The sequence below is a fragment of the Thamnophis elegans genome, chromosome 15 (genome assembly GCF_009769535.1).
Source record: "Thamnophis elegans isolate rThaEle1 chromosome 15, rThaEle1.pri, whole genome shotgun sequence".
Lineage (NCBI taxonomy): Eukaryota > Metazoa > Chordata > Lepidosauria > Squamata > Colubridae > Thamnophis > Thamnophis elegans.
In genome coordinates this window covers 47,360,695-47,386,401 of record NC_045555.1, presented here as the reverse complement: position 1 = coordinate 47,386,401, position 25,707 = coordinate 47,360,695, and the positions used below count along the sequence as shown (strand labels likewise).

Here is a 25,707-nt window from a genome sequence, read left to right as displayed (position 1 = left end):
GTGTCGGCAGGCCTGGGGTCGATGAGTTCCCTTCCCCTCTCGAATCGTGTGGCTGTTGGTTGTTTTTAATGCCTTGTATTTGTGTTTTTGTGTTCCCCTTTCCCTTCTTGGGTTTGTGTGCCGCCCTAAGTCCCTGCAGGGAATAGGGCGGCATATAAATAAAATGAAACTCAAACTCAAACTAAAGTTATGGGAGTTTGTGGATGAAACCACAGAGTCAGGTAGAGCATTCCAGCACTCTGTTGCTGAAGTCGTATTTTCTGCAATCAGGTTTGGAGAGGTTTACCTTGAGTTTGTATCTATTGTGTGCTTGTGAATTGTTGTGGTTGAAGCTGAAGTAGTCATTGACAGGTAGGACGTTGTAGCAGATAATTTTGTGCACTACACTCAGGTCAGACCGAAGGCGACATAGTTCTAAGTTGTCTAAGCCCAAAATTTCGAGCCTGGTGGCATAAGGTATTCCGTTGTGAGCAGACGAGTGGAGGACTCGTCTCGTGAAATATCTCTGGACTCTCTCAATTGTATTAATGTCCGATATGCAGTGCAGGTTCCAGACAAATAACTGAACAACTATTTATAACACAAATAAGGGGGTGCAGGGATTCCAGTGAGGCTGAATGCAGGCATGCCTCCTGTCGTGTGTGAGTGTGTGTGTGTGTGTGTGTGTGTGTGTGTGTGTTTTGGCTACAGATCGGCGGGAACAAAGAGCAGCAAAGTAGCTGAGGCATCTCCTACTTGAGGCTCTGTATTACCATCCTGTGGCTACCAACCATTTCGCACAGGGAGCCGAGCTATTTTGGAACGATCTCCCCGTGGAGATTCGTACCCTCACCACCGTCCAGGCCTTCCGCATAGCCCTCAAGACCTGGCTAGCCCGTCAGGCCTGGGGACAAGGATAGCCGCCCCTCCCGAATGATGAATGAATGTTGCTCATTATTTTTACTCTATGTGTGTCTATGTCATTGTTTGTATTCCCCCCTCCTGATTTTATGTAAGCCGCCCTGAGTCCCCTCAGGGAAAAGGGCGGCCTATAAATGTTAATAAACTATAAACTATAAACAACTATAAACTATTTCATCATTTTCCTGATTGATCAGCTGCCTTTGGCTCCCCGCAGATATGATCTCCCTGGCAGTGAGTCCACCAGGCTGCAGAGCAGAAAGAAATACGGAAAAAAAGCCATTACCTCTGCTAAATCATCGGCTGCCTCCAGTTCTCTCCAACTGCCACCTAGTTGGCAGGCAGAGCATCAGTGACCTGAACTGTTGACCTTTCAATTGGTCATAAGAGCTCTGTCTTTTAACAACGGACCCTTGAGTGTATTTCCTCCTTTTTTTTCAGCCCCTTTTCTTCCCTTGGAATTTTCTAGTGCAGGCTATAAATTTGAAAGTAGAGGCGGTCTTACTTGTAATGTGGTTTGGGAGCCTGTTTGGCTAATTAAAATATGTTGTAGTGAACCACATGGATAAGAGAGAGAGAGAGAGAGAGAGACAGAGAGACAGAAGCACGATAATACAGATAGGATGTGTATGTGTGTGTGTGTGTGATTCCATTCTAGTAAAGTATATAAAAATAATTTATATATCTTTTCCTACAAAGAGAAGTGGGCAGGTATGGCATCTTTACAACCTAGGGAATTCTGGGAGTTGAAGTTCACAGGTCGCAAAGTTGCCATAATTGCCCATCCTTATCCTAGTGGTGGGATTCAGCCAGTTCGCACCTATTCAGGAGAATGGGTTGTTAACTTTTTAAGCAATTCAGAGAACCGGTTGTTGGAAGAAATCTCTTTTCATTTTTTTCCCACTTTACAGGGTTAATCCTGTAAGGAAGGAAGGAAGGAAGGAAGGAAGGAAGGAAGGAAGGAAGGAAGGAAGGAAGGAAGGAAGGAAGGAAGGAAGGAAGGAAGGAAGGAAGGAAGGAAGGAAACATTCTGGTGTTATTTATTTATTTATTTATTTGTCTTGTATGCTGCCCACTCCCGGAGGACTCCGGGCGGCTCACAAAAGACAAGGGAAAGGGGGAAACGAGACAAAGACAACATATTAAAAACAAAGCCAACATTCACAATTTCCGTGGAGGTAGATGTTTCTTAGACCCCCCGGCCTGCTGGAGCAGCCAGGACTTGGTGGCTTTGCGGAAGGCCAGGAGGGTAGTAAGGGTCCAGATCTCGACAGGGAGATCATTCCAGAGGGCCAGAGCTGCAACAGAGAAGGCCCTCCCCCGGGGAGTTGCCAGCCGACATTGGCTGGCGGATGGAATCCGGAGGAGGCCTAACCTGTGAGATCTAATCGGTCTGAGGGAGGTAATCGGCAGGAGGTGGTCTCTCAGGTACCCAGGTCCGATGCCATGTAGGGCTTTATAGGTAGCGACCAGCATCTTGAAGCGGATTCGGAGACTAATAGGTAGCCAGTGCAGCTCGCGGACAATAGGTGTAACGTGGGTGTACCTTGGTGCACCCACAATTGCTTGCACGGCTGCATTCTGGACTAACTGGAGTCTTCGAACACTCTTCAAGGGCAGCCCCATGTAGAGCACATTACAATTGTTAGAAACAATGTTGTTTCTAGCCTGGTCTTTATTGCCCTGCTTACAGAAAATGCCTCTCCGGTTAACCCTTATTGCATTGTGACAACTTAGGCGAAGCTCCCATTGATGTGAGTGATGTTGAGTTGGCCACCCCCACCCAGTCACATGACCACCGAGCCACGCCTACCCAACTGGTCATTAGGGCAGAGAACCGGTTGTTAAATTATTCGAATCTCACCACTACCTAGAAGGACAAAACAACTTCAATCGGTGACCACCGTAATACAATAAAAATTGAATGTGCAGAATTACACCTTAGATCTCAACATTCTACATACTCTCAACCGAATGAAATCATTTTGTTATGATGGAACTAGGAAAAGTAGAATGAGGCTTATTCTGCAAAAGCTTCATTGTCTACTTATAGGAGTTGTGGTCCAGTTCAAGGTACTATTTGATAGCTATGAAGAGTTATATTGTTTGGGTCCTTATTAGCTTCTCCAAATTGAATCTGCCTTGACCTATATAATTTAACCAAGAGAGAATTTACAATTTGCCCATTGAGGCCTAGCTAGCAGATTAATGCAGGGCATTTAATGGAAGACAATGCAGACTCGATAAAGAGTTTAATATTTGGTTGATTTTATGGGTGTTGCAATGTGTATAGTTTATAAGCCAGGTAGATCATTTGAATTGGTGGAATGAACATGATTTTAATAAATAAATAATGAATGGATGAATGGATTGCAAAAAAAATAGCTTTCCTTCTTGCTGAACATAACATACTTTGCAACTGAATACAATTGCCTTGAATGAGAGAAACCCTTCCTGCATTTCTGTAGTGTTCTCATGTAAGATACTCGGAGGGTGAAATTTAGAGCTCTTAAAGAGGTGTGTGGGGGTGGGGGGGTGTATGTTGTGTTCTGGAGTACTTTGAAGACAATAGCTAAAAGTCTATAGATTTTTCAGTAGGATTCAGGATATTGATTTGGAAGCCAAGGACTGAGCTTACAAAATGAAAGGCATTATGCAGATCTGGATCTGGCATTGACTTTCATTGGCTATTATTTGATATTATGCTCCATATATTTTTTGTTGTTGTTGTTCAGAGCTAAAAGCTTGCATGCAGCTGAAGAATGCAAATCAATGTTGCCTTTGAGAAATGAAGCCTGGGAAATGGAGGAAAAGGCTAATTGCACAGCCATACAGATAAACAGGCCAATAGGGTAATTTCATTGTGCATTTTTTTTTTCCTCCTGTGCTATATCAACTGCCCCCTTTTCCATGTGTAGATCCTTTGCGTGGCATTCCTTTCCACAATTTCCAAGTCTCCAAATGTGTGGACTTCCACTTTAAGAGAGCCGAGGTGGCGCAGTGGTTAAATGCAGCACTGCAGGCTACTTCAGCTGACTGCAGTTCTGCAGTTCGGCGGTTCAAATCTCACCAGCTCAGGGTTGACTCAGCCTTCCATCCTTCCGAGGTGGGTAAAATGAGGACCCAGACTGTGGGGGTGATATGCTGACTCTGTAAACCGCTTAGAGAGGGCTGAAAGCCCTATGAAGCGGTATATAAGTCTAACTGCTATTGCTATTGCTATTGCTAAAGTTCTCAAGACAGCGTAGCCACTGCTGAGGAGGTAAAGTTTTGTCCTGTACAGGCAACCGGAATCACTTCGTGAACAAGGCCAAAGTAGATCTTTTATTGTTCATCATCTATATTTGTCAGGCGCAAAAGATCAAGCCCACATGTGAAGATCCAATTAAACTACTGTATTGCTAAACATGCATACAGGAGTCTTCACAACTAATGGTTAGCAGCTGCTAATGCCCAATGGTTCTGATTGAAGCGGGGCATCTGTCAGTGTGATGTGGCCTTTTGTGGGCATGGAGAGATGGAGATGGTAAAATAAGGATGAGGTTCGGACGGAAGAGAGAAGAATAGAATATGAAATAATTAGAACAGAATAGAATAGATACTGGAATGAAGAATAGAATTGGGATAGAATAGAATATGAAATAATTAGATTAGAATATGAAAAAATAGATTAGAATATCAAATAATTAAAAGAATAGGAAAGAATTTGAAAAAATAGAATAGAATATGGAATAGAATAGAATGTGAAATAATTAGAAGAACAGAATAGAATAGAAGAATGGAAAAAATGGAATGGAATGGAATTTAGAAGAGCAGAATGGAGAATGGAATGGAATGCAATGGAGTTAAATAAGCGGAGTCAATTGTGGTCTTAAGTCGAGGACTGCCTGTTGTCAGCTCCAAGGAGCCCACAGGCCTAGAGTTGCCATTCGGGAAGGGGGAAGCTGTGGGATTGTTGCCAGCTGGAGATCTCCATCCTCCAGAAGCAATCCAGCTGAGAACTCTCCCTAACTCTTCACGACCGACTGCTGGGTGGTTTCCACTGAGAACATCCCATAACTGATAATTGACTGAGAACAATCCATGATTGATTGCCGAGTGGTTTCCACTCTGGGTCACGAGGTGATGGGTGTCTACGTGGGACGTGGGGGGGGGGGGGATGTAGCCTAAATACAAAATAAACTATAAAAGACACATTAGGCTTTATTTATTTATCCATTGCCTTAGTGTTTTGTTGATCAGTTCATGCTGGAGGAAGATAAACTGCATTTTCAAACTGTGTATCCTTAACCCTTCGGAACCTGACATCTATACTAATGCTAGGATATATTCAGAAGACTCCTATTTTTTAAAAAATATACTTTTTAATTTTCCATTTTCATAACCTATAATCACATGTATACTATTACACATCCAATATCCTATTGTATTAAGTAGTAATTACATCAGTTCCTCTTGTCATCAACGCCCAGAAAGATTAAAACCCATTACTAGGTCTTCTGCTCTCCATACACCTCTTTCTTCTACCTCTCTCCTACCTCCTTTCTTCCCTCCATCATCCTTTTCTACTCTACTTCCCCTTCCTTTCTCCTTCTCCTCTCTCTTCATTCCACTCCTCCTTATCCTCCTCATCTTCCCCCCTTACCCTCTCTCCTATCCCTCTCTTCCCATCTTTCTTCTCTCCTCTGTTTCCCACTCTTCCTCTCATTGGTGTATTTCCGCTTCTGAGCAAACTCCATTCTATGTTGATGGTATTTATGCTTCCATATCAATATACTTAACATAACTTAGTTTTAAAGAAAAGATAAGAGAAGACAGTATACATGTGCAATCATATTACATTAAAATCTAACACCCCCCCCCCCGTCAAGCCTAATATACATCCCTCCCTCCCCCCTCCCCCCCCACAAGAAGTCTCCTATTTTTAAAGGATCCACTTTGATTTCATGTTCAGAAGCAGTCACTAAGACATTTTTCAGAAAATGGATGAAATGAAGGACATTGTATAGACAAGGGCTACCATATATATATGAGTTTGCAAAATTCAGGATGAATTCAAATGACAACAAAGAGATACCGAAAACTCTAACCCTTTATTGTCACATAATAACCACCCCAACTTTTGCAGCTGAGATCTGATCATTTCCTTAGAAGCATCAGGGGAAAAAATCAACCAGTCTAAAATGTAATTACTTTATTAGCAGGCGAAGAAGGCTGGTTAGAGCAATAAGGAATGGTGGAATGGTGGATTCTCCCAATTCAAATGAGTGGTGTTTCTACTCAAAAGTAAAATGTTTACAGTGAGTCTGGGTATGCTGTTTTAGCATACAAACCACCATTCAAAAAAAAACACTGTTCTAGTTGAACAATTGATCGGAGAAAATATCTCTGTTAAATTATAATCTTTGTGATGGTGGTTGTGTTTTATGTTGCAGCTGTGTGTCATTTATTTTGCCCACATCTATTCTTCCTTTCGTGGCTTTAAAAAAACCACGCAGTCATTTTTACTGAGAATCAAGTTAATCTAATATGAAATATTAAAATACTGGAAGAACACAGATGGCCTGGGACAAAACAGTTTAAATATAGCAGGTATTCAGATGTTCTGACAACAAAAGGTTAAATTATCATTTGCATTGTTCTATAGTTTTGATTGTTTTCATATATTTGCTAACCATTCCAAACCAGCAAGAAAGGTTGAATTAAAAAAAGGAGTGTTGGGTTTTCTAAAATGATATTGTACATATTTGGAAAAAATATATATTTAAAATTATGATATTGCCACTAGGCTTAGAATAAATAACATTCATACATAGAACCAGTTTGATCTAAATACAGGTAGTCCTTGACTTACAACCATTCATTTAATGACAGTTCAAAGTTGCAATGGCGCTGAAAAAAGTGACTTACGGCTGTTTTTCACACACTGACGATTATTGCAACATCCCCAAGGTCACGTGTTCAAAATTTGGATACTTGGCAACTGGCTCATATGTATGGCAGTTGCGGTGTTTTGGAGTCTTGTGATCAACTGTTGTGACAAGCAAAGTTAATGGGAATACCACATTCACTTAACAACCAGGTTACTAGCTTAACAACTGCAGTGATTGACTTAACAACTGTGGCCGGAAAGGTTATAAAATGGGCCAATAACAAATCTCTCATTTAGCAACATAAATATTGGCTCAACGGTAGTCATAAGTCGAGGGCTACTTGTAGCCAGTTTGGGTTAAGGCACCAAGCTAGAAACCAAGAGATTGTGAGTTCTAATCCTGCCACAGGTGTGAAAGACTACTGCCTAATTTTAGACTAGACACCAGTGGTGGGTTCCTACCGGTTTGGACCAGTTCGGCTGAACCAGTAGTAGTTTGGTGTAGTGGTGGGTTCTGGGAAGTACAGCCTGGTACGGCTGTACTGGTAGTAGCCGGGAGAAGCGGCCACCGTACTGGAACTGTGGCTCGTTTGGCCCACCCGCCCCCCAAGAGCCGAGGTGGCACAGTGGTTAGGGTGCAGCACTGCAGGCCACTTCAGCTGACTGTTATCTGCAGTTCGGCGGATCTAACCTCACCGGCTCAAGGTTGACTCAGCCTTCCATCCTTCCGAGGTGGGTGAAATGAGGACCCGGATTGTTGTTGGGGGCGATATGCTGACTCTGTAAACCGCTTAGAGAGGGCTGAAAGCCCTATGAAGCGGTATATAAGTCTAACTGCTATTGCTATTGCTATCTATCTATCTATCTATCAGCTGACTGCAGTTCTGCAGTTCGGCGGTTCTAATCTCACCGGCTCAAGGCTGACTCAGCCTTCCATCCTTCCGAGGTGGGTAAAATGAGGACCCGGATTGTTGTTGGGGGCAATATGCTGACTCTGTAAATCGCTTAGAGAGGGCTGGAAGCCCTATGAAGCGGTATATAAGTCTAACTGCTATTGCTATCGCTATTATGTGCAAATACACACACACGCGCACACCGAAGTGGCAGTAATGCCAGCAGAAACGCACCTCTCCTATTCACTGTTTCTCAGCGCAATTCATCTCACAAGTTATTATAGTGAGGAAAACAGAAGGAGGAAGGAAATAGGATTGTTCCTTCCTTTGACATGCCTATGGAGATTACCAGTCATTCAGGTCATGGTTGTCCCTAAAGAGCTTTCCAGCTCAGAGCTGAAGAACCTTCTTGGATGAGAAGCAAAATGCCTTCAAAAAAAAAAAAACCCAGAAAGTCCAGTTGCCTCTTGTAAAAGCACCTTTGGAATATACCTAAGATCTGTCCACTGAAAAACGTATAGTTTTTCACCTCAAAGCAATAGCAGTAGACTTATATACCGCTTCATAGGCCTTTCAGCCCTCTCTAAGCGGTTTACAGAGAGTCAGCATATTGCCCCCAACAACAATCTGGGTCCTCATTTTACCCACCTCGGAAGGATGGAAGGCTGAGTCAACCCTGAGCCAGTGAGATTTGAACCGCTGAACTGCTGATCTAGCAGTAGCCTGCAGTGCTGCATTTAACCACTGCGCCACCTTGGCTCTTAGATTTCCAATGTGTTGGAAAAACTGCACAACAGCACAGCCAATAGGGAAGTGATGTGATTTATCAGCAGTAGGATTCCACTAACTTTCTAATTCTATCTTCATCTGCACATTGAAATATCACATCAGATAAATAACTGTGCTATCTCTTTGTCCCCCCTGTGTGTGTGAGAGAGAGAGTGTGTGTGAGTATGTGTGTGTGTGTGTGTGTAAGTGTGTTTGTATATATGCATACATCCATATGTCTCATTTCAACATTACAAACTACATTAAAATCATGTGATAAGGCCCATGAAACAGGTTTTAAGATTATTGTACAAAATACTCTATGGACTACAATGCAACTTATCTTATTTATTTCCCTTTTAAGTTAAAAGAAGGAGGGGGGGGTCTTCCCAGACTCACTTCTCCCCCAGTGATGCTACATCAAAATGCATCGTAGTGTTGACTTACTCCATTTGTTTTCAACAGCCTTTAGGAGGGTTTGGTAATGTTAAACTTCCAACTGAGAGGAATAAATTCTTCCAAACTATTGGGCCCATGGGAAGGTGGGGTGGGGGGCTGGGGGGGGGGTTTAACCGCCGTTTACAAATCAAATACTGTGGAATGCTTTCTCCAGGAAGCAGATGAAAGGAAGTCAACGTGTGACCTCAGCCAGAACTTTTTTTGATGCATTTTAGGCTTTGAAGCGGCTGTACAAAAGCAGAAAAGAAGAGTTAAATACAGAGAGAGGCTTGCTGTCAAAAGTATGAAAGTGCTTTCCGTGAAAGATGCTTTGTTTTCTTCAGCTCCCCAAAAAGGCTAGAAAAGTATTCTTCCTTGCTTCGCTTTTTGATTTGTCTTTTTTAAAATAAATTGTTCTCGAAGCAAACACTTTCAGCCACGCTATTTAGGACTGAGATGATTTTTTAAAAAAAGAAATCCATATGAAGTTACTAAAAATTGGGCCCCGGATTACATGATGGGAATTGTGAAGATCACAACCCAACGTGGAAAGAGTATCATCTTATTTTTTTTTTTTCATGCCCCGTTTTGGATGGTCTACCATCTGGTTTTGATATCGCACATTCTGGATGTCCACCTTTGGATCGTATTTATCCGTGGGGAAAAAATTTAACCATCTTTAATAAGAGATTGGGCAAACATTTGTCTGAAGGGATGTAGAGTTTCCTGCTTGAACAGGGGGTCGGACTAGAACTGTGATGGCGAACATATGGCACGCGTGCCACAGGTGACAGGTGGAGCCATGTTTGCCGTCATGGCAGCTCTCCGCTGATTTTCGGCCTTATGGAGGGCCAGAGAAGACCGTTTACGCCCACCCCAGGCTTCAAGAAAGCCTCCACAGCCTAGGGACAGTGAAAAACAGGCCCAACAGGCCAACCTGAAGTTCTTTCCCGAAGTTCTGGTTGGACCATTGGGTCGTTTTTCTCCTCCCCAAGCTCTGGAGGCTTTCCTGAAGCCTTGGGAGGGCCAAAAACGGCTCAATGGGCAAACCAGAAGTTCAGGAAACTGGGGAGGGGGAAAACGGAGGGCCGTGGGAGGCCGTTTTCACCAGGGGTGGGTTCCTGCCAGTTCTAACCTCTTCTACAGAAGAGGTTCCACAAATCTACATTGCTGTTTAGAACCGGTTCCAGCTCCCTCCCCCTGCCCGTCCGCACATCATCAAGATGAAGAGAGAGAGAGAGGAATTCTGGGAGTTGAAGTCCACAAGTCTTAAAGCTGTCAACTTTGAACAACCCTGGGTTTTTTTTTCTAAAGGGTTAGGGGTGTGAGGGTCTGGTAATTTGACAGCTTGAAGACTTGCGTGCTTCAAATGCCAGAGTTCCTGAGCCAAGGTGAGTGGAGGAGGAATTCTGGGAGTTGAAGTCCACAAGTCTTAAATCTGTCAAGTTTGAACACCCCTGGGGTTTTTTTTCCTAAAGGGTTAGGGGTGCGAGGGTCTTGTAACTTGACAGCTTTAAGACTTGCACACTTCAAATGCCAGATTTTTTGAGCCAACATTTTGGTTGCTAAGCAAAAGCGTTGTTAAGTGAGTTTCACCACATTTTACAAGTTTACAAGCCACGCCCACCCAGTCACATGACTTCCAAGCCACTCCCACTCAGTCACATGGCAGGTAAGCCACTCCCGCCCAGTCACATGGCCAGGAGGCCACTCCCACAAAGCAGGCCACACCTACAGAAGAGGCTCTAAAAATATTTGAAACCCACCACTAATTTTTGCCCTCCCCAGGCTTCAGGAAAGCCTCCAGAGCCTGGGGAGGGTGAAAACTCCCCCCATGCAGGGGGGAGCACACACATGCAGGGGGGGGTCATGCATGCACAGGGGGGTTGTGTGCACATGCACAGGTGGGTGGGCATGCATGCATGCACAATGGTGCATCTGCACACAATTTTGGCACACTTTTAGAAAAAGGTTAGCCATCATTGGACTAGAAGACCTCCCAAGTCCCTTCCAACTCTGTTATTCTGTTATTGTTCTGTTGTGTTTGAAAACATAATGAGCTATTCTCCTGGTAACATATAATGGGCTGTTACTCGATCATGTTTTTCAGAAGGCAAACTCAGCAGACTTGTGGGCAATGCAATGGGAAGAAGAAAAACTTGAATTGTAGAGAAAGTAGTGCACTTGTGTCACATTAAATGTAACAATCTTTGTGTGTTTATCTCTTAGGGAATGCTGAAAATGGGCCTTGAAACTTATAATGTTGTTTTGCATGCACTTCCAATATAATTGGTATATATCCTAGTTGTTCAGGAGATATACGGTTCTTCCTTTGAGGACTGATCAAACTGTAGCTCCACTGTAGAATCACTGCAAGATGGATTTTGAATGGATATGTTTTTCACAACAATCTCACTCAGAGGCCTTCATTGCAGACCTTGATTTACTCTTATTTTAATTGATGTTTTTATACCACCTTTAACTCAGAGGTGGTTATTCAGCAGGTTCTGACCAGTTCTGGAAAACCGGCAGCAGAAATTTTGAGTAGTTTGGAGAACCAGTAAATACTCTCCTCTGACTGGCCCCAGAGAGGGGTGGGAATGGAGATTTTGCAGTTTCCTTCCCCTGGAGTGAGGAGGGAATGGAGATTTTGCAGTTTCCTTCCCCTGGAGTGAGGAGGGAATGGAGATTTTGCAGTTTCCTTCCCCTGGAGTGAGGAGGGAATGGAGATTTTGCAGTTTCCTTCCCCTGGAGTGAGGAGGGAATGGAGATTTTGCAGTTTCCTTCCCCTGGAGTGAGGAGGGAATGGAGATTTTGCAGTTTCCTTCCCCTGGAGTGAGGAGGGAATGGAGATTTTGCAGTTTCCTTCCCCTGGAGTGAGGAGGGAATGGAGATTTTGCAGTTTCCTTCTCCTGGAGTGGGGAGGGAATGGAGATTTTGGTGGGCGTGGCATGGCTTGGTGGGCATGGAGTGGCTTGGTGGGCGTGGCATGGGAAGGATATTGTAAAATCTCCATTCCCTCCCCACTCCAGGGGAAGGAAACTGCAAAATCCCCATTCCCTCCCAATCAGCTGGGACTTGGGAGCCAGAGGCGGGGCCAATCAGAGGTGGCATTTACCGGTTCTCCGAACTACTCAAAATAGCAATAGCAATAGCAGTTAGACTTATATACCGCTTCATAGGGCTTTCAGCCCTCTCTAAGCGGTTTACAGAGTCAGCCTATCGCCCCCAACAATCCGGGTCCTCATTTTACCCACCTCGGAAGGATGGAAGGCTGAGTCAACCTTGAGCCGGTGAGATTAGAACCGCTGAACTGCAGATAACAGTCAGCTGAAGTGGCTGCAGTACTGCCCCCTAACCACTGCGCTACCTCGGCTCAAATTTCTGCTACCGGTTCTCCAGAACTGGAAACAGCTGAATACCACCTCTGTAAAACACCAACATCCTGCCACCTGGCACAGGTATTTATTCCATTCATACACCTCTACCAAAGTGTTCCCTTACATTTTCCAACTAGCCTTTTCCTTTATTTTGAGTAGCTGTAGCTATCTGTCGTTTCTATTTTATTACAATGATTCTTTTGCTGAGGTTGGAAATAAAAAAAAAACCGGTTCTCTAAGACTTAAGTATTACTTTTCAGCATGGTTCATTTTTTTTTTTTAATATTGAAAAATGTAAAACATTTCCCTGGATGAGGATTGAAAAGAAAACAAATTATGTCCATAATGCTCACTAGGAAGTCAGGTGTGTTTATTTGTTTCCTTATACCTTGCCAATATTATTTTTACAAATAACTCAAGGTGGCAAACATATACAACACACCTTCCACCCAGTGGCGGGATTCACTTACCTTCCCTACCAGTTCACAAATGTGTGTGCATGTGCCACCTTCTGCCCATGCATACCACCTTCTGCGCATGAGCAGAAGATTACACATTACATCATGGCGGGTGGGCAGAGCCTCCCGCAGCTACCGGTTCGCCAGAACCAGAGAGAACTGGCTGAATTCCACCTCTTATTGTCCCCACCCTGTGAGGTGAGCTGGTTTGAGAGAAATTGACTGGCCCAAGATCACTCATCTGTCCATTAGAACCTACAACTGCTTCGTTTCTAGCCTGGATATCTCCGTGACCGCCTCCTGCCATATACCTCTCAGCGCCCAATAAGATCGCACAGGGTGGGCCTTCTCCGAGTACCGTCGGCTACGCAGTGCCGTCTGGCAGCTCCTCGGGGGAGAGCCATCTCTGTAGCTGCCCCAGCCCTCTGGAACGATCTACCCCCTGAGATCCGGACCCTCCCCACTCTCTTGGCCTTCCGTAAGTCTGTTAAGGGTTCCACCACAAAACCGCGTTCGACTAAACCGTGCTCGACGAAACCGCGTAGCTGACGTCATCAACAGCGTGACAACAGCGCGGAGACAGAAGCACGCTGTAAACGCTAAACCTAAAATTACCCCCTAAACCTAAACCTAACCCCCCTAAACCTAATCCTAAACCTAACCCTAAACCTAATCCTAAACCTAACCCTAAACCTAACCCTAAACCTAACCCTTAACCTAACCCTAAACCTAACCCTAACCCTTAACCTAACCCTAAACCTAACCCTAATCCTAACCCTTAACCTAACCCTAAACCTAACCCTAAAGCTAACCCTAAACCTAACCCTTAACTTAAGTTGAATCGGCTTGCTTTCAAAGCGCTATTTAAAGCGCCCTTCTTTCTCCGCGCTGGCTGTTGTCGCCCTGTTGATGACGTCAGCGACGCGGTTTAATCAGGCGCGGCTTAGTCGAGCGCGGTTTTGTCGTGCCACGCTGTTAAGACCTGGCTGTTCCGGCAGGCCTGGGGCTGTTGATCTTGACTAAGCTTCAGGCCCATTACAACTGAGTGCATGTTGTGCTTCTGTTTTTAAGTCGTTTTGTCTTGTGTTTTAATCTTTTTTAATATTTTTAAACTGCTTTTATGTGGGCTGCCCGGAGTCCTTCGGGATTGGGCGGCATACAAATCTATTAAAGATTGACAAATTGACAAATGGGTGCCTTAACTACTTGACCAAACTGGCAATAAGAAGCAAGGAGGACAGCAGGATTCAAGCTGTTCCAAAAAGTCTGATTCAGAATAAAAAAATCGATCTGTGATATTAGGTAATGAAAGATACCTTCAGGACATAATAAAATTTGGGAGACTTACTTAAGTGCTCTCTCTGTCTCTCAGGAACTGTGCATGCTCAGCAGAAGAAAAAAAACAGTTGGGAAATTTGTTAAAAACCACCAAGATAGCTAAGATGCTGAGATACCCAAAAAAAAGTTGTAGTGATCTGAATAATGACAATTCCGAGCAACTTTTTAAAGGAGTACAAGGCTGATTTGCGAGTTGATTTAGCACCAGTAGTGAATCCACTGTAGACAGATTCAAATTAAGGAATGTGAGGATAAAGTTGGAGACCAGAGAGCTGAAATGCCAGCTTCATCTCTTGAGACAAGTAGCTGGCTTTTTCTCAGATGTGGTAAGCCTTAAATGGAGAAGCCAAGTCTCTGAAGGAAGATGAAACTTTCAGTACTCAAAATACTCTACACTGAAAAAAAGTGACACTAACAGGAAACTGAGAAAAGGAAGTATTTGAGAAGGGAGAATTATCAATATGAATTTCCTTCTAGTTAGGTGACATGATACATACAGACACATCCTTGACTATTGATAAGGCATACAGGATCATCAACAAAAGTGGGGGTTTACAGCAACTACAACAATATTCTATACATTCTTAGGCCATCTGAACACATGTGCCTTGTTCACTCTTCAAAAAATATATAGCCTGCTTTTCTTCCTGCATTCAAAGCAGCTTGGCATTGTACTTTCATTTTGAAGGATAAAGTGTGTCAGTTAATTATATCAAATAAACCATTAATTAAGAGACAATGGGAAGCAAAGCTGAAGAAAAATGGGAAGAATTTTATGAAACAATAGTCCAAAATGATTAAGTTGACTCAGCCATTTTCATAGCAGTCCAGAAAACCCTAGGAGAAATGGATGTATTACATCTAGCATAAACAGAAGTTTGAAATTAACTACTTTAGGGTTTTGGAATTTTTAATGCATGATATTATGGCATGCTTTAGTTTTCATTGGCTGGTAAAAGGTGCAGTTAGTCTAGGATTCCAAACACCTGTGGATATGTTTAAACATATAAAAAGGTTTAAAAAGGTAAAGGTTTCCCTATCCAGTCATGTCTGACTCTAGAGCATGGTGCTCATCTCCATTTCTTGGCTGAAGGAGCCAGTATTGTCCAAAAACCATTTCCATGGTCATGTGCAGGAGTCAAATCAGCAGATTTTCACAGGTTCTGGAGTGGAAATTTTGAGTAGTTCAGAAAACTGGCAGATACCACCTCTGGCTGGCCCCAGAGAGCGGTGAGAATAGAGATTTCCCCACTCCAGGGGAAGGATACTGCAATATCCCCATTCCCTCCCCACCCCACTAACCTGCTTTCCAGCTCCGTTCTCCTGTTCAGGGCAACAAAAGAAGATCAGCTGGGAGGCAGCAGGGGCAGGGCCAGCCTCTTTGCTGGTTCTCCAAACTACTCAAAATTTCTGCTATCGGTTCTCCAGAACCTGTCAGAACTGACTGAATACCACCGCTGCTGACTTAGTATTTATCACTAATAGAAAGGCAGCCATGCCATGATATCAGGCCACTGCTAAGAGCAATATATTTTTGCTGACAAGCACCAGATTATCATCAACCTTTATTTATTTTTTCCTCCGAGTTACAGCTCTGTATTAGGGCTCAAATCCCCTTATTATCCTGAAGCTCACTGAGTTGACTTGGGCCAATCATACATTTCACAGCCTCATCTATCTCACAGGCTTGCCGTGATATAAATCAGGAAGCAAGAATCACGTTCGCTACCTGGATGAAATGTAGGACGGAAATGACCTATAAATGAATGAATTTTTCTCTTCCGTGAAAGAATCAAAGACTGGGGGACCTCACCTAAGATGCCAACTAGCCACTGATCAGGAACTGTTCAGGTCAACTTACATTCAAGGCATCCTGCAGCCTCATTCGATGGGTCAGTAAATGAAAATATACTTCGATAGCAATTTTCATTTCTATATTTATTGCCTCTCAGGAACTACTGCTGCTTGAGTCTTTCGTAGACTCAACCAATAGTATATTATGAGTAACTCTTCTTCGACCTACCATGCATGCACAGATAAACATATTGTGCACAGATGTGAGTATGTGTATGAGTCAGGGGTGAGTTCCAGCTTCTGTTACTGCCAGTTCGCTCAGGGACATGCTTCGAGCACATGTGTGCTTCGGGCACATGCATGCTTGATGCGTGCCATGCACACATGTGCAGTAGTGAAAAAATTATAGCAATAGCAATAGCAGTTCGACTTATATACTGCTTCATAGGGCTTTCAGCCCTCTCTAAGCGGTTTACAGAGTCAGCATATCGCCCCCACAGTCTGGGTCCTCACTTTACCCACCTCGGAAGGATGGAAGGCTGAGTCAACCTTGAGCTGGTGAGATTTGAACAGCCGAACTGCAGAACTGCAGTCAGCTAAAGTAGCCTGCAGTGCTGCATTTAACTTAATATTTTCCATACTTACCACTTTTGCAGCATCCCCATGGTCACCTGATCAAAATTCCAATGTTTTGCAACTGGCTCGTATTTACAATGGTTGCAGTGACCTGGGGTCACGTGACCTCCTTTTGCGACCTTCTGACAATCCAAGTCAACAGGGAAGCCAAATTCACTTAACAACTGTGTTACTAATGTAACAACTGCAGTGATTCACTTAACAACCCCGTGAAGCCAGGCCATTAAATGGGGCAAGACTCAATTCAAGAATATCTCACTTCACATTTTTGGGTCATACCCATCCATGAAATCATTAAATCGTGGAAAACAGAATCAGGGCATAGTGTTATATACAACTGGAGTTTGTTCAGAAAAATTAACTTCAGGTAGGAATAATAAATATGTGTCAATCTCAAAGGAGAATCCCCCAGTCATTCTAGCAAACAAAAGGACAATTAAGAGTCTGTGGCCTGGGAATAGATGAAAAGAAAGTAATTAGCACCTTTCCCCCCCCCCTATCTAGAGCTACTCACAAATTAACAGAAGCCAATAAGTGAGACTGAAAAACAACTGCTGTGGTGTTGATTGGCGCAGATAAAGTATTTAGCCGGCAAATATATTGTCTTCATATATACGGTATACATCAGGGGTGGGTTTCTCACCCCGTTCCAACCGGTTTGGTTGGAACGGGGCCGGTGGTGTCCTCGTGCACGCGTGCGGCGCGCGCGTGCGTACTAGCATCTGTGCGATGCTCCAGCTGCTCCTGGAGGATCGCGCAGGCGCTGTATGCGTCCTGTGCATGCGTGGAAGCGCAGAACTCTTCAAAACCGGGTAAGGAGTGCGGGCGGGCGGCTGGGCCCTTCGCCGTTCCTGGAAGTTATTTACTTCCGGGTTCGCCGACCAACCGGTTCGCAGGGACCGCCGCGAACCGGTTGAAACCCACCCCTGGTATACATCAAGCAAAAATTAGTGAACACTGTGACCTCAGGAGAGTTTTTCCTACCTGTTTCTTCCAGATATCAATCACGGTGTGTAACAATTCTTCTTCCTGCCTTGATCCTGGAACGGTAACCAGAAAGTCTACATCATGTCCAGTCTGCTTCCCCCTGTCAATCACAAGTTTAGAAAAAAAAAAGGAAGAACAAAATCATACGGTTTCTGTGGGAATTGGGCTCTGTTTTCAGAGACAGATGAGCTCTTTTTATTCCCTGCCTGTCACTCTTTCTTGCGAAAGAGAAGTTTAAAGGGCTTGATGTACTGTATTTTATCTCTAACTTGAAGTGGATCAATACACCTTTGGGGCAATGGGGGAATGTTGAATTTTTTTCTTCGTCTTATTTTTAGAAGGCTTTCCCCCCACCACCACCATTGGAGATGCAAAGCTGAATTGTGCCACTAATACAACTGACGGCCACAATGGAGCCCCCAAATTTCTGTTGTTAAGTGAAGCAGTTGTTAAATAGGAGCCGAGGTGGCGCAGTGGTTAGGGTGCAGTACTGCAGGCCACTTCAGCTGACTGAACCGCTGAACTGTTATTGCCCCCAACAATCCGGGTCCTCATTTCACCCACCTCGGAAGGATGGAAGGCTGAGTCAACCTTGAGCCGGTGAGATTTGAACCGCTGAACTGCAGATAACAGTCAGCTGAAGTGGCCTGCAGTACTGCACTCTACAGGCCTAATCCTTTACTGAAGGGAGGAAGGAAACATTCTGGTGTTGTTTCTAGCCTCATCTTTATTGCCCTGCTTACAGAAAATGCCTCTCCGGTTAACCCTTATTACATTATAACAGCTAAGGCGAAGCGCCCATCGACCTGAGTGATGTTGAGTTGGCCACGCCCACATGGTCACATGACCACCTACCCAGCTGGTCATAGAGCCAAGGTTGCGCAGTGGTTAGGGTGCAGTACTGCAGGCCACTTCAGCTGACTACTATCTGCAGTTCAGCAGTTCTAATCTCACCGGCTCAGGGTTGACTCAGCCTTCCATCCTTCCGAGGTGGGTAAAATGAGGACCTAGATTGTTGTTGGGGGCGATATGCTGACTCTGTAAACCGCTTAGAGGGGGCTGAAAGCCCTATGAAGCGGTATATGTCTAACTGCTATTGCTATAGATAGATGATAGATAGATAGATAGATAGATAGATAGATAGATAGATAGATAGATAGATAGATAGATAGATAGATATAGATAGATAGATAGATAGATAGATAGATAGATAGATAGATAGATAATGATAGATAGATAGATAGATAGATAGATAGATAGATAGATAGATAGATAGATAGATAGATAGATAGATGATAAACAGATATAATGCATGGATGGATGATAGATAGATAGATAGATAGATAGATAGATAGATAGATAGATAGATAGATAGATAGATAGATAGATAGATAGATAAGAGCCGAGGTGGTGCAGTGGTTAGGGTGCAGTACTGCAGGCCACTTCAGCTGACTGCTATCTGCAGTTCAGCGGTTCTAATCTCACCGGCTCAAGGTTGACTCAGCCTTCCATCCTTCCAAAGTGGGTGAAATGAGGACCCAGACTGTGGGGGGCGATATGCTGACTCTGTAAACCGCTTAGAGGGGGCTGAAAGCCCTATGAAGCGGTATATAAGTCTAACTGCTATTGCTATAGATAGATGATAGATAGATAGATAGATAGATAGATAGATAGATAGATAGATAGATAGATAGATAGATATAGATAGATAGATAGATAGATAGATAGATAGATAGATAGATAATGATAGATAGATAGATAGATAGATAGATAGATAGATAGATAGATAGATAGATAGATGATAAACAGATATAATGCATGGATGGATGATAGATAGATAGATAGATAGATAGATAGATAGATAGATAGATAGATAGATAGATAGATAGATAGATAGATAGATAGATAGATAAGAGCCGAGGTGGTGCAGTGGTTAGGGTGCAGTACTGCAGGCCACTTCAGCTGACTGCTATCTGCAGTTCAGCGGTTCTAATCTCACCGGCTCAAGGTTGACTCAGCCTTCCATCCTTCCAAAGTGGGTGAAATGAGGACCCAGACTGTGGGGGCGATATGCTGACTCTGTAAACTGCTTAGAGGGGGCTGAAAGCCCTATGAAGCGGTATATAAGTCTAACTGCTATTGCTATTGCTATAAGGGCAGAAAACCAGTTGTTAAATTACTTGAATCCCACCACTCTTGGGTAGAATATGGAATTGAGCACTACAATGGACATATTCCTAAACAATGTGAAACAAAATGTGAAAATGTTTTGAAGTAGCATAAAGAAATATCCACTAAGGTGTTTTTTTTTATTCACACTGGCCCCAAGTTTTGCATAGGTTTAGAAAAAAGAGGTCGTTGCCAGTTAATTGTAGCGTCACATTTGTTTTCCAAATCAAATTCTCAATACTTTCAGCATCCTTTATAATTACCAAGCTTAATTACATAGAGAAAAACCCAACATCAATTATTGTTGTGACTTCCCTTTGGATCCGTTTTATTCTATAATATTTTTAAAAAGACAGAAGAAGCCAGCATGTCTTTAAAGGTGGCGCAGTGGTTAGGGTGCAGTACTGCAGGCCACTTCAGCTGACTGTTATCTGCAGTTCAGCGGTTCAAATCTCACCGGCTCAGGATTGACTCAGCCTTCCATCCTTCCGAGGTGGGTGAAATGAGGACCCGGATTGTTGTTGGGGGCGATATGCTGACTCTGTAAACCGCTTAGAGAGGGCTGAAAGCCCTATGAAGCGGTATATAACTCTAACTGCTATTGCTATTGCTATTGCTAAAAGGCCCTTCTTTGGGATTTAATCCCTCTGGGAGTTAAGTAGACTCCATCAAAGAAATAAAACACACAGTTACACTTTGCTCACTGGCTGGTGTGACATGTAACCAAAGAAGACATGCCAGTAAATTAGGACCACCAAAATGCACGCAAACTGAAGACAAGATAAAATCTAACAAGTGGAGAACTTCATCCTCCAATGCTACCAAATGAGCTAAATCTCCTGTCTCATTCCATGCTTCCTTGGTTCCTTTTTTTTCCCCCAGTTCTTAGAAGCATCAAAATGAGATTTATATGAAAGGATACCATTCAAAATGATATTTCAAAATGATGAGATATGAAGAAAGATGTCGATTCTCAACATAAATCAGCCACTTTAAAGGACCTTCTGCTTTGCAATTTAACAGCTGCTTTCATTAACAGCAATCAAGTAAAAAAAAATAGCGAAAGGTAAACATCCTTGTTATGTATGTAGTGTTATATGAAACACCTTGAATAGGACTTACAGCTCTACTGCATTTTCAACTGCATGGGCCTATTGTGACTAAGGCTGAAATTGCTATGACTGTTTTACCAAGGACCCCACTGAATCTCAGCAAGTCTCCGTCACAAGCAAACACATCCATGCATGAATGGTTCATTCGTTTCATTTCATTTCATTTTATTGAGTTTGTATGCCGCATTGTTCCCGGGGACTGTCAGGGCGGCTAACAATAAGAAGGGAAGGGGGTACAAAAATAAAAACAACAATTAAAAATTCAGCAACAGTCATAACATTGGATGGGGCTGGATAATTCAACAGCCCCAGGCCTGCCGGAACAGCCAGGTCTTAACTGCTTTGCGGAAGGCCGGAAGGGTAGTAAGGGTCCGGATCTCCACGGGGAGCTCGTTCCAGAGGGCCAGAGCAGCCACAGAGAAGGCCCTCCCCCGAGGAGTCGCCAGCCGGCATTGGCCGGCAGATGGAATTCGGAGGAGGCCTAGTCTGTGCGATCAAATTGGTCATAGGGAGGTATGTGGCAGGAGGCGGTCTCTCAGGTACCCAGGTCCGATACCATGTAGGGCTTTAAAAGTAACGACCAGCACCTTGAAGCGTGTCCGGATGGGCAGCCAGTGCAGCTGGCGGAGGATAGGTATAACGTGGGTGTACCGAGGTGCACCCACAATCGCTCGCGCGGCTGCGTTCTGGACAAGATGAAGTCTTCGAACACTCTTCAAGGGCAGCCCCATGTAGAGTGCGTTACAGTAGTCCAGTCTTGAGGTGACGAGGGCATGAGTGACTATCCGAAGGGCCTCCCCGTCCAGGTAGGGCCGCAATTGGTGCACCAGGCGAACCTGGGCAAAGGTCCACCTGGTCACAGCCGACAGATGGTGTTCTAAAGTCAGCTGCGGATCCAGGAGGACTCTCAAATTGCGGGCCCTCTTTGAGGGGCGTATAATTTCACACACACCCCAGGCTGAGAGATGGAATAGCTGGACCATCTTTGGGAGGGAGCCACTCGGTCTTGTCGGGATTGAGCGCCAGCTTGTTCATTCCCATCCAGACCCTGATAACCTCCAGGCACTGGCACATCACTTCTACCGCTTCACTGAGTTGGCATGGGGCGGACAGATACAGCTGTGTATCGTCCGCATATTGATGATATTTAATTCAATTTGTATTCCACCCATAATACTTAAATGTCCCCAAACTGCTCACCCTTCCTTGGAAACAAAGATGGAAAGTCCCATAGAATTTAAGAGGGATCAGTTCTAATTTTCTTGTGGGTCTGCAACAATTCGAGGCTAACTCCCCGCTTGACCCTTCTTTCTTGCCTGGCTAGTAGTTTCCCAAAAGCAAGGCTTACTTTTGCCTTTTGAGATATTGGACCGTATTGTATCAGCACTTTACTGGCAAACTTTTCTTCATCCATTAGCTCATAAATGTGCCACTTTCTTTAAAGAAGTAATTATTTGGTTTCATTTTTACTCATTATCGTAGAGCGAGTTGAAGCAGCAAAATTAAAAAAACATGTATTTTATTTAAAAGATATATTTGGAAAAAAATGGGGCAGAGTCTTCAACAAGGCAATAATTGTTTTACAGGAAATTTATGCCGATTCTACATCTGGATAAGTATTCTATATATTTATGCAGATCCTGTCCCAATATTTGAGGGGCTGCCACAGAGATGAAGGGGTTGAGCTATTTTCCAAAACACATGAAGGGAAGATAAGAAACAATGGATGGAAACTAATCGAGGAGAGAAGCAGCTAAGAACTAAGGAGAATTTTTTTTTATTTTTTTTATTTTATCAATTTCATATATACATTCACAATTATATAATCTCATAACTGTTATTAATAATATGTATTTATAACAATTTTTTCCCTACGGTTGACAATATACCTGAAGATTGCTTTTTATCATCCCATAGATCCATCTTATCTTACAACGGTCCTACTTCTTCTTCCCTCCCTCCCTCTTTCCTCCCCTCGTTTCTTCTCTCCTACTCCCCTTCCTTCCCTCCCTCCTTCCCCTTCCCTCCTTCTCTCCTTCCCTCCTTCCTTCCCTCCTTCCTTCCTTCCCTCCTTTCTTTTCTCCTTCTCTCCTTCCTTTCCCCCTTCCTTCCCTCCTTCCTTCCCCCTTCCTTCTCTCCTATGTTCCCTCCTTCCTTCCCTCCTTCCTTCCCTCCTTTCTTCTCTCCTTCCTTCCCTCCTTTCTTCTCTCCTTCCTTCCCTCCTTCCTTCCCTCCTTTCTTCTCTCCTTCCTTCCCTCCTTTCTTCTCTCCTTCCTTCCCTCCTTCCTTCCCTCCTTTCTTCTCTCCTTCTCTCCTTCCTTCCCTCCTTCCTTCCCTCCTTGCTTCCCTCCCTCCTTCCCTCCCTCCTTCCTTCCCCTAGAACTAAGGAGAAATTAGTGAGAACCATCAACCAGCGGAATGGCTTGCCTTCAGATGTTGTGGGTGCCCCAACACTAGATGCTTTCAAGGAGACATTGTTGAGCCATTTGTCAAAAATGGTATAGGGTCTCCTGCTCGAGCATGGGTTGGACTAGATGACCTCCAAGATCCCTTCCAATTCTGTTATTGTTCTATCCGTCAGCATTTTTAGTAGAGATAATCATCAAATCCCAACAATAACGATGCTCATTTTACACTTCAAAATCTAAATACAAGTGTCAATTACTGGGCCTCTACTCTTATAAATTGACTAACCACATTGCAAAATAATGTCTTGAAATGCACAGAGACCGGAATTTCTACCTTGTTACGGGGCCCATTCACGCTAAAGATTTGAGGGAATCCTCCAAGTGTTCTCTGAAGTGGTGAAAGAAGTTTTAAAGGACGAGAAACCAGCAGAAAATCTAAATAGATACAAAAGTGCCTCAAATACACAACATGAAACGGATCATTACTCAATAAATTCCTGCCTTACTTAGTGGGAATTTGGCAAAGTGTTATTTGGAGGGAGGGTCCCCGCTCTCCTATTATATTAAATTAAGTTGAAAAAGCTCAAAAAAACTATTTTCATAGCGCGTGATAATTTGTCAAAACTTGCAAATTATTCAGAAATGTGCACATCTCTTACATAATGGGGAAATTCTCTTCTTCTATTTCTGTCCTTGCTTCCAGGTAAAATACTATATCTTTGTCATCCTTCTTTCCCTTGCGAAGGAGAAAAGAAAGCAAAAATTCAGGTGGGTAAGGCATTCAATGCTTGCATTAACCGGAGATGTGGGAAAAAAAAGTCCCTGTAAATTGAAAGTAAACCCTCTTGCAGTATTTCAGAATATGTTCATCACACAAGTTTCAGCTTTTACTTTGTCACTTAATTCCTGGTGGTGGGTGGAAGGAAATTAGATGCAAATATTCAACCCTAATCAGATCTTTTATAAATTAAGCAGATTAAGCACCGTGACTTTAATATTCACAAGTATTCCCCTTATTTACTATTCATAGTTTATAGAGCCGAGGTGGCGCAGTGGTTAAATGCAGCACTGCAGGCTACTTCAGCTGACTGCAGTTCTGCAGTTCGGCGGTTCAAATCTCACTGGCTCAAGGTTGACTCAGCTTTCCATCCTTCCGAGGTGGGTAAAATGAGGACCCGGATTGTTGTTGGGGGCCATATGCTGACTCTGTAAACCGCTTAGAGAGGGCTGAAAGCCCTATGAAGCGGTACATAAGTCTAACTGCTATTGCTATTGCTATTGCTATATTCCCAAAATGGTATATACTCAATAGAATATCTCAAAAATACAGTAATGATAGGTTTCAATTGGAATATGATATGCAGGATGGGTATGTTAGACCTAACTCAAAGACTGTACTTTAAAAACCTATATTTCAGATACTATTCATAGAGCACAAGATATCCCACGTCTTAAAATGTCATGGGATCAAAGATCAGAAGACAGTCCTTACAAAAAACAGAAATATGAGAACAGTCCTTTATATCATATTTGTTCACTCTCAGAACGCACCGCATGCTTCTGTTAAAACAGATCTACCCTAAAATGCACAAGGTTATATATTTACTGCTGAAGTAAATTGGATTATTTATGCCGTACTTTATATGAGGATTTATATTTAGCCTCTAATCCTATGTGCACACACAAAGCTGGAAATAGCTGCCATTTAGAGGTGTCGGGGAAAGGTTTTGTTGAAGGGGGCAACAACAAAAGTCACATCATGTCATCGTGATACAGCCTTCACCTCTCTTGTGCATGCAGTGTGATATCATTTGTTATTTTGATGCAAGTGTCATAGCCCATAGACACCTCTGTTTCCACTGAAATTAGGAAATGCCTGCCGACAGGAGCTGCTGTGAAAGTTAAAATCTAGCTCACTGCCATAGATTTAATTGATGGTTATGACTTATAGCTATTAGATGAGCCTTTCTGCCAGAAATAAGTAATTGTCCTTTCTACACAGTGAATCACTTAATATTACGAAGAACAAGGGCATATCTTCTTATCCCAATCTTCATTTTCGTTATTCGCTATTTACAATACAAAGAAGGGAATAGGAAAGCAGAATACAAATAACCTTATTTAATCAAATTACTCAGAAACCTATAACTGGGTACCATTATACTTTTATTGTGCATAATAGATGTAAACCAGCTATCTAAATGACTAAATTATAGCAATATCGATAGAGGGGTTTGGTCAATATTTCCAGCAGACGAATTTTTTTAAAACGTATTTGCTACCATAGAAAAATATTCAAAACCTTTCTTGTTTTCCAACCAGCCACTGGCTGTGTGTCTCCAAACAAGAAAACGTCTAGCAATTCTTTATGCTCTAAAGTATGATTTGGATTGTCTATATCTAGATCTACGATTAATATCATAGATCTGGGTTGTAATCTGTGCTCTTTTAATTTGTTTTAAAATACAACAGCAATAGCAGTTAGACTTATATACCGCTTCATAGGGCTTTCAGCCCTCTCTAAGCGGTTTACGGAGTCAGCATATCGCCCCCA

At 43.2% G+C, this 25,707-nt stretch overlaps 1 protein-coding gene across 1 annotated transcript in view; it reads right to left on the bottom strand.

Moving 5' to 3' along the window:
- Nucleotides 1-25,707, bottom strand: part of DNTT (DNA nucleotidylexotransferase) — a 170,738-nt gene that overhangs the window by 42,177 nt on the left and 102,854 nt on the right. The window contains exon 9 of the mRNA XM_032232153.1: nt 17,462-17,564. Coding sequence (XP_032088044.1) covers nt 17,462-17,564 — 103 coding nt within the window. The remainder of the gene's footprint in view (nt 1-17,461; nt 17,565-25,707) is intronic.